Here is a 15,847-nt window from a genome sequence, read left to right as displayed (position 1 = left end):
ATCCTTATAGCTGACGCTGTACAACTTTAACCAAATTAAACCCATAACTACTCAAGGACCCCACTTTGAGAACTACAGATCTACAGTGTAACAGTATACTCCTGTTTGGCAGCTGCCCCCTTGGCTACCTTGGATCCGACAGCTTTCTTAGCTGGAGTTTTCATGGTTGCCGTTTGTTTGACAACATTCTTATCAGGAACTTTCTGGGCTGCCTTAGGTTTGACAGCCTTTGTAGCTGGAGCTTTCTTGGCTGTTACTTTTCTCTTTGTGGTGACCTTCTTTGGGCTTTCAATTGCAATTTTTTTGGCAGCTACATGTCTAGGAGCACCTGTAATAGTGCTTGACCCTGGGATGTACTGATCAGAGCCTGTGAAGGGATCGCCTATCCAGCCTGACTGGTTTTCAGATGAGCCAGGGATCTTGTGACCGAGAACACCAAACCCATGTCGGGCCTGTTCCCGTACAAGACCTCTGGTGTTCTCTATAATGAAGTAGGCAACTTGGTCCAAAAACATTGGACTGCGGTTGTTCTTCTTCAGAACGTGATATGCTGTCAGCCAAGGGTCTTCTGCAACATTATAAGGGAGCTTCATAGAGGGCCCACCATCGTTCAAGTCAACAGTGAAGACAAAGTCATACTTCTTCCCCTCGTACATAACCATATTGGACGTCTGCTGGTTTGATCCTTCAACTACATCTCCGATCTTCATCCAGCAATCATTACTGATGGTCCACTGGTATGCCTCCACTTTCTGCCCATATTTAATCAGCTGTGTCTGGCCATCGTGATTTCCAGGTTCATTAAGGTGTTCCCTCTGAGGTAAGTCTTCCAGTTGGATGTCTCCGGAGTTTCCTATCTTTAAGTCGATGGTGTGTTTGGAGAGTTCATCCTCAAAGGCTTGTAGATCTTGTGGACTGGCTATGCGGCCCTCATTCTCTGTAAACACACGGATGATGCCATCACTAGCACCCACAGCTATGTCACCGTTGGGCAGGATACAGCAACACCAAACTGACTGAGCAGGCAGGTGAATGGTCTGGGAGCATTCCCCTTTACTCCATATTCTCACTGTTCCGTCCTGCCCTATGCTTACAAAGTCTTGGCTGTTGGGGAAGACGGCCAGGCTATAGATGTAGTTTGTATGGCCAAGATAGACCTGTACGCATTCTCCAGTCATGAGCCACCTCCTTACACTGGCATCATTGCCACAAGACAAGAACTGTGTGTTGCTGATCACTGCTAGTCCCCTTACACAATCTTCATGACCTGTAAATACCCTCACACAGTGGCCCGCTTTCCAAAGTTTGATTGTCTTATCCGCTGATCCAGACATCATGAGTCCTTGTTTGGGTAGAATGATCACCGCCAACACTGCAGCAGAATGACCCTGCAACGTCTTCATGCACTTGTCTTTGACCCAGACTTTAGCTGTTGTGTCACAGGAGCCACTCAGTAGCACAAACTTCCTCCTCCTGGAAGGGATTGCTGCTAGAGTGGAAACTGTGTTCTTGTGGCCCTTGAGGGTGAACAGGGGTTGAGGTCTGTCCTGTGTGAAAACACAAATATTATTGTCACTTCCACCTGTGGCAATAAGCCCTTTGGAGTAGGTCTTGTTAGGTGCGATGATACATACACAGGATACAACATTTAAAGACATGCGGTGCACCTCTCTGAAACCCTTTGCTGGGCAAAACCTTTTCCTTAAGTTGGGTAGCCAGAGCCTTCCGGTCCGGTCTTTGGAGACGGACACAAATCCTCCATTTGGAAAGACAGTTGTTGCAAGTCCCCTAACATCCATCTCATGTGCTGGGACAGAGCAGCTGAGTTTGTATGAGTTAGCTGGCTTCAGGCAGACCTCAGATGGAGTTTCTGAGTATGCACCAACTCCTGTAAAGGGATTTGTGATATCTCCAGGAGCACCTGTAGCCATGCCTGAACATGAGTTGTACTGACTAGCGCCTGTGAACAGATCAGCTATCAAGCTTGGTCTGTTGTCAGATGAGCCAGGGATATAATGACCGAACCCATTGAGGTCACCAGTGTCAGTTTGCGATGGTTCCAGCTCAAGCCCTTTGGTGTTTTCTATGATGAAGTTGGCAATTTGGTCCAAGAACATGGGGTTGAGGTCGTTCTTCTGCAAAAAGTAATGTGCTGTGAGCCAGGGGTCTTCTGCCACATTATAAGGGATCTTTATAGAGGGCCCTCCCTCATTCAGTTCAATGGTGAAGACAAAGTCACACTCGTTACCCTCATACAGTACATGCATCGTGCACCCATATAAATACCACAAAAACAGGGTTTATTAGATTAATGTTGCTATCAACCGATATTTGTCTGTAGCCCCTTTTATACTGTAGTGCCTGTCATCCCGCTGATGGCACTATGACTCAGCCGTATCCATATATGAAGTTATCACCACAGCTATGCCCAAATATGGTATGTCTGTGTCAGTTTGATGTCAGCTCCATACAGTATACGGAGCTCCACGTCAACCATGCCGATATATGGAATTCCAGTTTGACCGAATACATAGAGTAGACTACATGAGGTCGCTCACTCTAACCTCTTGAGTGACCATGGGGATTTAACATGGTTAACTCTAGATGATGTGAAATCCTCTCGAACAATGAGCATCCTGAATTTAGTACTGTAGGACATTGTAGACGTAGGTGTCTGTAGGTGAGTCCTTGTCCTTCGTTGGTGTTGCGGTTGTGGTGTTTGTGTCTGTCTTCATATCCCTTACCCTCGGTACCCAGGCTTTCATTTTCGTCGGCACAAACATTGAAAGCCTGGGGGAGCGCATTGGCCGCTCTGGTCTAGAAGAGTCAACCCTTCCGGGTGGGCATCGCTCCAAATTATGTGACGTAGTCTTCTCCATGTATGGCTATCCAAGGTTTGGTGAGGTCAGTGTCATGATAATATAGAGATCCAGGTGATGATAGTCAGGAATCCCCATATATGGGCATAAAAGGGATTGTATTAGTGTGGGTGCCCTAACAGGGCATCACCTGGGAATGCTCATATTTTTTTTTTTTCTTCCTGTTTTTGTTTAATTTATGTTTTCGGGCCGGGAGGAAAGCCTGTCACAAAATTGCCATATGATCCGGTCGGGAGCGAATTATATTGTTTGTTACGTCATGTTTAGTCATTGTTTTGTAGTCAGCAGGCCGGAACCATCAATATGGAACTTCCTTTTCCTCAAACCAGAAGAATAATAACAATAAAAGCGTGACTCATTCTCTTGTAGCCTGCAGATTTTATTGGGAAAAATCAGCTTGAGGGAAAGGAAGTTCCAGATTGAGGGTTCCGGCCTGATGACTACAAAACAATGACTACAACATGACGTAACGATATCATCCACTCACGAACGGATCATAAACCCGAAAGGAATGCTGCCCAGGCTAGGGACGGGTAGGGTGTAAAATGTGTGCTAATTAGTAAGGCCAGGCGGGGCCTCGGGCCATCCCAGTTAGGGCCCAGGTAGGCCTTAATTTTCGGGCCTGTTGAGAACTCTAGTTTTCACCAGCTTCCGGCCATGGGGCAGCTGACAATTGGTCTTGAGTGTACAGGGTTTTGATGAGGTCAGTTCAACATAATTCATTCTGTACTGGCCATATGGAGCGTGTCACGAGGCGTGACTGACTGACAGGAGATGCAGGTTTTCATAGTAAACTGCGACCTACTGTCACAATTACAGTAAAATTAACTGTCATTGACGCTCCTGGACGTCAAACGAAATCCAACACTTAACTGCGATTGATGTCCCTAGACCACTGGTTCCCAAACTATTTCGTGTCAAGGACCCCCAAATCAACATTTATTAGGCCACGGACCCTCCCTTTGAAAACATATGCCAGTGACCCCCGATAAGGGAGGATTTTTACGGCTCTAGCAGTGATTCCGAAACATATTAATTTCATGGACCCCCAGTTTCACACGCATTATGCTATGGACACCCGATTTAATGGCATTTCTATCTCTTGGACCCCAATTTATATTGTAAAAACACTGTTAATTTAACTCTGAGAGTTATTATTTAAAAAAATAAGGGTCTTCACTGAAAAGCACTGGCAGTGGCGGAATAATGTTAACAAATTATGTTCATCATCTTTTATAGGGCTGTGTGGGCATGAATAATGAATTGCATTTTTATAGCGCTTTTCCAAGTGCTCAAAGCGCTTTACAATGGTTCATTCATTCATACATTGGGAGGTGAAGCGGCGAAGAGTCGATGCCAGCGTCCTCACTTCCCACATTCACACACCAATGGTGGCAAGCTTACACCGACCAACTCATTGGAGGCAATGTAGGGTTCAGTGTCTTGCCCAAGGACACTTCGACATGTGGACAGGAGGAGCCGGGATTTGAACCGCCGACCCATGGATCATTGGACGACCTGCTCTACCTCCTGAGCCACAGCCGTCCTATGAAGATGGCCTGCATCTGACTCTTTACCAGCATTGTTGGTTGTTGTCATATGCTTTCTGCAACAGCATGGGCAGTGCCTGCCTAAGCAGCGATACGGTGCCATTGAGACCATAATTGGCTTTTCACTGAATCAAATTCTGCTGATGCAATTGAGCCAGTGTGTGGCGTAAAGGTTAGAGCATTATTAGGCCCCACACAAATGGGAGAATGCATTGAGACACATTGAGACAGATGCCAAAGCCAATCTCTTCTCTCAACCAAATCATTGGGGAGTGCAAGAAAGTTTCGCACATCAAACTGAGATTTAGATGGATTTATGTGGACTTTTTGAATCATGTAATTGGAAAGTGCAATATTGAGTCTACTTTCTGCACTTAAAAGCGAATCCAATAGTAGACACAATAGTACAGTACAGTATACTCTCATGCAAGAGTAAACATGCATGGCATAATATACTGTAGTCCACAATGTGTTCCTTGCATCACACCCTCCCACATCACCATGTTCCCCCAACTTCACCATTATTACTTTCCTTCATAGTAAATGTTCAATAATTCAAACCCTGGTTCCGTTCTGTGTTTCTTCCCTCAACTGTGGGTGATTGTGTGGCGCTATGCTCAGCTCTTTGCTAGCAAGCTATGGAACTATGGCTACCCTCTTGAGTGCCTTTGGTTGTAGTGAAAGAAATCAACTGTGGCTTAGCTGTAAATTATTCCTCTGGAGAGCTAAAGGGTGGAAGGAGCTACATCCCACATTCCCACTACTGTCTGCCATGCCTTCATCAGATCCCAGTCGCCTCCTATGGGCCCTCTTATTCGTCAGGGCTGAAAGAGCCCAATGATGCCATGACATGGTCGAAAATTAGAGATTCTTTACTACTGTGTAGGCAAAGGTGCACAGCAAAATCTTGAGAGCTAATTTAACTCGGAAGGAAAAGGTAGAGAAATTTTCTTTTTCGACTGTTTCAGGATAAGCAAGCAAGCATTTTACTTCATGTGAAACCTGCACTGCACCACAGTGGGATAGCTTAACTTAAAATATTCTGAAGCAAATGATACAATACACGTTTAAATCCATTTCTAAGCTTATGATCTTTGCCAATAAATATGATGATGAGTTTGGCTTCTCTTGCATTGACTCATTTCTCCTGATTGCATGGTTTCACATGTCCTCTATGCTCTTTCTGATTACGTTTATTCAAGCTTCTTTTATTTCGTGTCCAACTTCCCCCAAACCCTTTCTGAAACCCTCCCCATTGAGAGTTTAATTTCTGCTCAGGTCACTATTTACCTTTTGTTGGGTTTGATGCTACATTGCTGCATTGTGAAAGTGATAAACATGCATTTGTTTATACCACAACTAGTCTTTTTCTTTTTCTTCCTCATGAGCCGTTTCAATGCTGCTGCATAAACAAATTAAACTTGAATCTTAAAACGTAAGCTTTCTGTCATTTATGAGTTAAAGAACATTGTAAATGGGATCTTTAAAGCTTTGTTTACATGGTAGACAAACCTCTGTTGTCTCTTCTCCCTCACCCTCTCTCCCTCTGTGCCTGAGCGAGGACTTCCTTGCATTCTGATCATGGGTCTGTCTGTTGTACAGGCTCCTAAGAATACTAATCAGCCATGCCTTTCTCCATATGCAGACTTCATTCAGTCAAGGGGGAAATATGATAAATGGATGCTCCCGTATTGCTCCTACCTATTATCTAGTGAGAGCCCGACTTGGAGCAACACTGAGAGGGAATTGAGAGGTGTATTATGGCACACATCACACATGATTGAAGTCGCAACATATAACCTAGTTCCCCTGAGTATGCCGTAAAGGGACACTAAAGATGGAATTGCTTAAAAAGCACTGCAAGTGACAATCTTGTTGCCATCTACAGTATATACAGTAGCAACATTCGGCCTCAGTCCTAAATGGTTTACTATTTCTCAACAAATTCTGCTTCACACATCTTCACTTGCATATTTGTGCATGGAAACTGTAGTTTATTATTGGCCATTGGGTATCTTGCTCTATCGTAGCTCTATTGTAGCCTTCATCCCTAAAGCAGTTGCCTCTTGCATGTACAGTATATGCATGGAAAAGTGCTAAAACTTTGTACATTGTACTTCAGACATGAATGTAGGCCTGCTGATTCAGACTGGTAGGGAACAAAGATAATTTTGGACAGGTGTATTTCCGTTTTTACGTTTGTGCTAATCATGGATAAAAGAGTAGGTAGACCGTTATAATTTGTGCAAAGAAGATTCTATGCCTTTTCATTGCTCCTGGCAATAAGAGGATGTGTCTCAGATCAGCTATCCTGCTAGCCAGGGCTTTGGGTGGTCCACCAGGTTAAACAAAAACCCCCCAAGTGTTTGGCAAAAATTACACGCACGAACGCACACACGCACACTATCAGCATACAGGGACTTTCAGAAATGCTAACGTCTGTGTGGCATTTGACCTTTTTGGTTTACACATTTTCTCTTCCATTCACAGTGTTGGATAGGACGTTAAAGCCCTGCTGTTATCACAGTAAGACAGAGAGTTCATACCATCTCATCCTGCTTTAGTTGGCAGTTAGTGGAGCGGAGAGAAAAAGGGGGCTTGAACCACTACAGTCTTTCAACATTCCTCCTTTTGATTTAACCTGAACGCACGGCACACGCACGCACGCACGCGCACACACGCGCACACACACACACACACACACACACACACACACACACACACACACACACACACACACACACACACACACCTGTCTCACCTGTGGGGATGATGATCAGAGCTAAACAGCCTTCTGGCAGGGATGTGTCTGATGGCTGCTGCCCAGTCTAATTTGGCACAGGGCTTACACCAAGCCTCCCCTTGGGACGCTGGATCAAACCACAGCCAGAGGAAAGGAAGATGGAGTGGAAGGTGTGTGTGTGGGGGGGGTGTGTGTGTGTGTGTGTGTGCGCACGCGCGCGCATGTGTGTGACTGTGCGTGTCCTCATATAGCCGTGCTGCTTTGTATCTAAGAAGTGGTGGTTAGAAATACAGAGAGGCTCTGAAAGGAGTCTTATCGGCAGCTCTTGCCGAGCAGCCATCATTTCCATTTTGTGAGCGAAACTTGAGTGTGAAACTTTGATGAGGAGCGATTTGCATCTCTGGGTGGCTATGAAGAGGTGGGCTTTGTTTGGCGACACCAAAAGCTGTGCCCACACACTGGTGTCCCACCCCTCCCCTCCTGGCACCCCTCCCCTCCTGTCATCGCTGCTTGTTGCTTGGGCCTTTGGCTGCTCTCCCGTTCTGGCCATGTGACTGTGAACACCTGCTGTGAGCCCTTTCTTAAGGCTCTCTCCGAACAGTCCAGGGGCCGCTGATCCCAAGGGCTCCACACTTCAGACAGATAGACAGATCAAGCAGGCTGGCTGAAACGTGTGCACAAAAAAAATCATAAAATTATACATTGAAGCCTTAAATATATACATTTGATGTTCAGACATTCCATTGCTCAATCCCAACTCTGATTTGAGGTGACTTGAGAAGGATTACAAGAACAGCATTTTATATTGGTAATCTCAAAATGCATACAGTACAACCCATCTATTTCATTCTAGAATGCAAGGGCAAAAGTCAGTGTACGTCTCCCCAGCCATCCTGTTTTAACCACTTTCACCCTGGCGTCCCTATTTTGGGCATGTACTTACTGTATAGGCAAACATTTTCAGTTTTTACATTTCTTTAAAAAAAATAGCAGATATACAAGTTCAGATATATGAGATGTATAGCTCGTAGATCGGCTATTTTGTTATTTATTTTTTAACAGGGCGTTAAGTGGTTAAAGCACTCCACAAGGTTCAGTGTTTGTCTTTGTCCCTCTCTGTCGCAAGCAGGAGTCAGGTGATGAGGAGGCCACATGGAAGACAGTGTGAAAGGACAGAAGAGCGAAGAGGAGGGTGTAGAGGGGAACGCTGGGGTTGTTTGTATTCCAGCAGCCCAGGATATCCATGGATACTCCTAGGTGACTGGGAAGCATGCGGGAGGAGGAAGTACCGAGTGGTTATTCCACAAGCGTGCCTTAGATACCCACGCTGATTAAAAAAGAGGTGCACAATTAGGGGTAACTTTGGGTCATTCCTGCCCCCAAACATGCTCTTCTTTGCCTCCTTCCTCGTTATGTATGGTGTTGAAGGAAGAAGGCATATTGTTATTAAGACAAATCATCTTCCTTGAAATCATATGGGGGGGGAAACAGTATGCCTCCCCAGGCAGTATTACACGTTGTAGAGATGAATAAATTAGTGGTTACTTTTCTCAAATGTTTCTAATGTTTAATCAGCAACCCAGAAAGTGCTTTGCCTTGATGAGTTTACTATGCAAATGCTGCTGTTGACGTTGATTTATAATACGTATTGTATTGTTCACAGCTCTTGTAGTAATGTCAGCATTTACCACTGTAATGAAAATGCAAACTTGTGCAAATTGCCAAAGTTACAGTAACTGGCATTGAAATATAGGAATACAATACATACTGTATGTAGTTTTGCATCCACGCCTGTGGAAGTAAGTCAGCTACACAACAGATAATGAGACAGATAAGGAGACCGATAAAGGGAGGTGGACAGGTCTGCTTAGAGAGCTGTGTTGAACATTACACCTGCAGATGGTACGGAAACCAACAAAGAACTGAAATCCATTAAGAAAGCACAAAAGAAGTTCCTTGCTGCTCAATCTTAAAGTTGAGATGTTCTAAGATAAGGTTAATGTGGGGAGGTAATTTGGCAGGTTTACAGAGGGTTTACAGAGAGTTATGATTCATAAGCTGCAACAAAAGCTCTGTCAAATGGTCTATGTTACTCCTTTTCACTTCCCTCTCTAATGTTCCCAAATCAAGCGGCTTTGCTGGCCACTGAAAAGGCTTAGTCTTTGTGTCATTTCTTCCGTCAGTTGCCAACGATGGAACATGTAGCCCTAAGAGGGATTAGCCGAGGAAACATGATTGCTTTGACAGTGGGCTAAAGCTATTTGGCCTATAGTAGTAGCACTGACTCAACAGTGGTAGTAGCCCTTGTATCGCTTTGTCATGAGCACAAGACAAGGATCCTGTGGCATTGTTGCAGAAAGGTTAATTTGACCTGTTTCTTTGAGGCTAAACTGACGCACCTGTTAGAATCTAGCATGTGCATTTCTTCTGTGGGTCACTGGAGAGCCACTTGGATGAAAGGAAGTTAATTGAACCACAGTGCAATCTCAGGTCTTTCTAGAGGCTTCTCTTATTCCCACATTATCTTTGAGATTGGTATTTGGTGATGTGTTTGGGCTGGGCTCAAAAGAATGGGCAATCTTGGCTTCGGTGTACAAGACATTTAATCCAAAGTGACTGTAACCATGGTCACAAAGTAGTAAACAAAACCCTTTCTTTCAAAATGCTTTGTCGATCGTTGTGATCTTTGTGATGTTTGAGAGCGGTATGGAAACAAGGGAACAGGCTTTGTGCACATGGTCTTTTCATTTTTCATTTTTCATTTTATAACATAATACAGTAGGCACCTAAGTATACACACATGTGCAAGAACGCACACGCAACAGCGCACAGTGCACACACACACACACACACACACACACACACACACACACACACACACACTACATACATGTTTTCCTCACATAATGTGACAACACACGCTATTGTATGTTGTGGTCTAAAATTGACAGGTTCTTGTTGCGTTCTGTCTTCTTCTTGGGGAAATTGGTTCTTATCTCTGAGCCCAAGGCCATGGCCACTCTTATCCAATAGATGTTTGTTTTATTTATTTTTCTAATCAGTGATCACAAACAAAGGAGACAACTGGCTGTTTGCCAAAGAGAAAAAAAGGGGTGGGAGCAGTGGAGAGAAGAGGTGGGGAAGGGGAGAGGATAAGGTACGCGGAGCGAATAAGCGTGCCAGGGAAGACAAAAGGAGATTGTATACAGTGCTTTTTGTGCTTCTGACAGCACAGTGGAACACAGATGGAGGCGGGGTCAATCTGTCACCAAAAATAATCGCATTCCACCGTCGCATGAAAAAATAAAATCCCGGGCCAGGAATGCAAAGCAGTAGGTTGCAAGTCTTTTATTTTTCTTCCCTTCATTTTTGTCTGAGTTTCGGCAAAACAATTGCCATCCGTCATTCCTCCCCTTTGAGTGAAATACACGCGCGTACGTCGTACATGCACACAAATATGCACGCACGCACACACATGCACGCACACCCACGCACACACAAATACGCACGCATGCACACACACACACACATACCACTGTTTGAGGGAAAGCACAATGGCACGCATGCACATTTTAGGTGACCTTTGCATTGCTCTTGTATTGCTTTCAAGAAGCAGCTATTTGTAATTGTAATGATTTCTTTTTTGCTAGTTTGCAGCGGGAAAAATAAATGTCTGTCTCTTTTGTATGGGGATGCTCAGCAGCCTTTGTGGGGACCCCACCCATACGCCTCCCCCTCCCCCCCCACCATCGTCCCTGCCTCCCCCCCACCATCATCCCTGCCTCCAGCAAGGGCGGATCTCTTTCTTTTCTTTCTCCTTTTTTGTTTGATAATAAGCCCGGCAGTAATTTGTCATGTGGTCTAACCCGCAGCGCGGCTGTGTGTCTGCAGTCGCGGGGTTGAATGGAGATGGTGAAAGTGAGGGGAATTACGAGGTTCACACAGCAAGCATCAATTCATACAACCAGCAGGAAAGTTGTATTGTATTAAAAGGCTTTTTCATTTTTTATTTTAGGGGAGTGCTCAAACCTTCAATTCCCAGTGCCAATCTGTCATTCACCAGAAAAGTAGTTACACAAACCAGAGTTTGAGAACTTCCGTTTTGTTTAGAGAGTAGGCTACTTATACATGGATAAATTCACACTCCAAAATGCCAGCATTCAGGTTAACGTTCTCTGCTGTTACAATATGCACACCTAACAACAATGACCCTACACTGCATTATATAATCTGTAAAAAATAAACCCCTGTAAAAGCTTTATTTACGGTATGCAATTTCGGCAAATTTTCATTATTTCTAGGTTGATAGGTTGTATCTCATGGCATGAAACATTTTCTGCATGATGGTGGATGCCAGTTGCAGTGTGCAAGGAAATGTGCTCCATGATATGACACTGGTGAGAGTAATTAAACCGTCCTCACATGTAAGTGGGAGACTGAATGCCTGTATCTGTATCTCTTCCCCTTGCCTTTCCTACAGATACATAACCTTAATGAAAGCAGTCATAGTTTACGTACGTATGTGGGGGGTGGGGGGGCCAGTGGATTGATAGCTGATATCATTATAGCGATGACCCTGTCTAGGACACTGATAGGCTAGGGAGACGGGGCACTCTGGAGATACTGTGTGTGTGTGTGTGTGTGTGTGTGTGTGTGTGTGTGTGTGTGTTGGGGGCTGGTATCAGTGTCTGCACATTTAATAAATCAATGCAGGTCATGACTGGGAGACAGATGTCACCTCAATGGCCTTTTAGTGGGGATCTTGTGTGTGTGTGTGTGTGTGTGTGTGTGTGTGTGTGTGTGATACAGTTTGCAGGGTTGGTGCAAAGCTTCTCCTCAGTGCTGCATAATGTCAGTTCTAATGAGAGGTAGCCAAGCAGAAGGATATGACCTCACAGACTCCCTAGACTCACCAACCACACTGAGCAGTATATATATCTCTCTCCCTTACACACACACACACACACACACACACACACACAGTGATTACATTACGGCCTAAAACCTGAGTTATACCTTCAAAAATAGCAGATCTACAAGCTCACAAGACACTGAGTTTATAGATCTACTACGATGCGGGATTAAACTGTTCCCACCTGCAGTTTCTCTCTTTCACACATTTTATTTTCAATGAAGGCTTAAGGCAGCCCTTTTGTGCTTTTGATTTTGCAGGACAGCATTTGCTGGATGACACATTTCACAGACTGGCATATATGAGGAGATCCACAAAATATAATGATGTCAACAACATATAATAACTTTAGCCTGAGACGGTGCTAATAATTTATTTCTTTCCAATATCCTTTTTTTGGTGGCACATCACATGATGTCCACATGAGAGACAAGACAACACAATTGGGATCTGACTCTCAAAACGGCAGTGCTGCACAAAGCGTTATAGAGTGCCTAAAACCTCATTTGATAGACCGATAGACTCTTCACAGAATAAAGAAGAAGCTCTCTTTATTCTCTTTATTACACTACTACAGACCACAGACCATAGCTTTTTCCCCCCTCGTTAATTAACCGGGTCTGAAGATAACCTGGCTCTCTGATCTCTCTGATGAGATATACCATCAACCCTGCAACAACAACAAAACCTTCAACGCTGCATTTGTGTCGAGAGCTAGAGTAAAGCCTTCAGGCAAATTACACTGAAATGGACAGAGCGAGCAGCAATAATGGAAAGAGAATATGAAGATATGATTTTGTTGAAGTGCGTGAGAAAGAGAGAGCAGTTGAGAACTGTTGCATTATGAGCTTGCAGGATGGCTATTTCCATTGTGTGACACCCACATACATCTAGGTATAACCCAATGACTTCGGCTTTGTTTGCCTTTGCCAACTCCACTGATAATAATCCGCCACCAATGCCACTCATGCGTTTGATTGAGGGATGAAGGCGTCTTTGCAAAAATAGTGCACAGTACAATTCTCAGTTAGTTCATCCGTTTGAACAAATGTGTTGGCTACATTTGTAGCAACAGTTAAATTAACACTGAGGATTCTACTGTGCTCGAAAGAAAGCGAGGAAAGAAATAAAGAATGAGAACAAGAGGGGTGAGATCAAAAAAAGGGGGAGAGAAAGACAGAAAGCTTGGCTGATACCGTACGTCTCATCTCCAGACAAACCAATTTCAGAACATTATATCTGACATATTTCCGATTCCGCCCTTTCATCTCCCCGTGCCCCTTGTCTGTCGGGTTCCTTTCTTCTGCCTCACATCTGTTCCCCTCTGTCCTTAAGCTCCTTTGTGATGCTGTAATGCCATGCTTATGTGAAGGGGAATGAGGAGGATGGCGGGGACCCAGAACGTGACAGGATTTGGGAGGTCTGGAGCAGTTGCGTGTGGCTCACACAGATAGGATCTAGCCTCGGTCCCAGGCTTACTTATCTGCGAAAAGAAAAGCCTGGTCACAACATAAGGCAGAGAAGCTATCGGCGAATGTATCCTCCGGAACATCCGTCAAATGTATTTCCCCCGGATACGATATTTTCCCGACCAATCACAACACTTGTTTCATTCGTGGAGAATGTAAACTGATTTGTAAAGCATCAACGTCATTTCCTTGGGCAATACTTCCGCTAAAATCCCGCAACTTCCGCTGATAGTCTTTTCAGTGTAGGTCTTGCCCAGGGTGGATAGGATCAGACTGGGAAGGAAAATGTGGGAGTTTGGCAAGAACCCGGATCCAGGATGACAGTGGGATAACATAACCGCATGCTTTCTCCTCTTCAGTCACATAGACAGAATACTGAGAGCTGAACAGCAGGATTTGCAATTACATAAAAGAATGCTCAGAGCCTGGTGATCAGATGATTTATTGACACTTGAATATGGCAGGCTACATTGCCTTGTTGTGAGTGCATGTTGTAGCACACGCTGTAGCACAGATTGTAGTACAGGCTTTTGAGTCAGAAACTCCCCCCTGTCAGCTGTCAAAGGAGCAACTTGGACACTCAGGCATGAAGGAAGCATGAGTTCAAGTCCGTTGCTCTCCCCATGTCCCCCATATATGGGGACTAGGTTGGCGGAGGGTGTGTAGAGCCCAGGATCACATTAGATGATTGACACAGGGTTGAAAAATGGGTTACAAATCGTGGGATAAAAAATATATAAAAAAAAAGAAACGGACTCAAAGGTGCTTCTTCCTATTCATCTCCGTCTGAGAAAAGTCAGTAAAGGCTATAGATTTGCATGAAGGCTTACACAGACGTAGAACAAGGGTGCTCTCTTAAACTTGGTAAGGAGTCACACACACACACACACACACACACACACACACACACACACACACACACATAAATACACATACACACACACTATACAACACGCACTCCGCACAGATGCTCAGACAGGAGGCAGATTAACCTTTGTGAAGGATCAGTTTGTGCTCCCACAAAGTGTCCTGTTTTGGTTCAGCATCTTTTGAAATGCCCTCAGTGTGCTGAGATAAATATGACTACCTCCCGTTGTGTTTATTCTCTTCGTCTTTGTTCTTTTTCGTTCAGCATTATTTGTTAAATTAACAGAATGTATTTAATTATCTAAAGCATGGCTGCTGCCAATGAGGACTTTTAAATAATTTAAAAGTGAAGGCTTATTTTTGTTTTTCCTTTTATCTTTGAGTTGCCAGAATAGGAACTGAATCACTCACTGACTCACTGACACAGTATGGAGTTATTGGAGCTGTATTAGTTCTGTCTGGCTCTCCACAGGCAGCTGGTCTATGGAGCTCTCTCCCATATCAAGTCTTTGTCGTACAAGAAAACATGCATTTTCATGCACACTTTATAGTATACCCATATTATTACTCACATTGCATTATGGAAGTACTGTGAGAGTCATGTGCGTGCGTGCGTGCGTGCGCGTACACAGAGTGAGTTACCCCGGAGTTGGCTTTTGCAGCCCATTTATTTTAATCAGTGTAATTGGTGTTATTTAATTAAATTTGGTTTCTCCCTCCATCACACACACACACACACACACACACACACACACACACACACACACACACACACACACACACACACACACACACACACACACACACACACACACACACACACAGAGAGAGACAGACAGACACAGGGCTTAAAGCAAAAAATAAATCTGATCTCATTATAAATGACCCCTATGAAATCCTCAGGACTGAAATCCGTCCCCAGGACTGAGAAATGTAAGACCGACAGACAGACAGACGATGAGGAGAAGATGGATGGTCAGTCCTCACTGTAGAGATGAGCAGTAGATAGATGGTAGTCCTCCTCACTAAGAGGGTATCAGACTGCCTGGGCAGCGGGATGCTGTGCTGCGTATCAGACTGCCTGGGCAGCGGGATGCTGTGCTGCTGCTGTTGAAATATTCCGGTGGCCTCTCCCCACTTTCTCTCTGTCTTGCTATATGACCAATGGAAAACAGACAGGTCTTCAATTTCCTCAACAGGCCTTTGAGTTATTTACGCACGCACGACACACACACACACACACACACACACACACACACACACACACACACACACACACACACACACACACACTGACTGATTTCTCACCACTCTCACACAGTTGTGGCTACCCATGCTCTTTGATTAACGACCTCTATCGTTCCACTGACATGCTGCGTTCTTTAGCTCTTTAGGCTTTTACTACAGCATGGAGGGCCATCCGTTTG

The 15,847-nt window shown here is 44.5% G+C and overlaps 2 protein-coding genes across 2 annotated transcripts in view; one reads left to right on the top strand and one right to left on the bottom strand.

Annotated features, from left to right (window-relative positions):
* Positions 1 to 15,847, top strand: part of lrp8 (low density lipoprotein receptor-related protein 8, apolipoprotein e receptor) — a gene marked incomplete at its 5' end in the record, with an annotated part of 176,444 nt that overhangs the window by 62,283 nt on the left and 98,314 nt on the right. The window lies entirely within an intron of this gene.
* On the bottom strand, positions 81 to 2,267 carry LOC308319496 (phospholipase A-2-activating protein-like; the record flags this gene model as incomplete). Its single annotated transcript, XM_080769602.1, has 1 exon — positions 81 to 2,267. The coding sequence occupies one exon, from the start codon at positions 2,265 to 2,267 to the stop codon at positions 81 to 83; it is 2,187 nt and encodes a 728-aa protein (XP_080625728.1).

This window comes from Protomyctophum bolini (assembly GCF_963924005.1).
Source record: "Protomyctophum bolini genome assembly, chromosome: 8".
Taxonomy (NCBI): Eukaryota; Metazoa; Chordata; class Actinopteri; order Myctophiformes; family Myctophidae; genus Protomyctophum; species Protomyctophum bolini.
The sequence above is the reverse complement of the archived record's forward strand: the minus strand, read 5'-3'. Positions and strand labels throughout refer to the sequence as shown.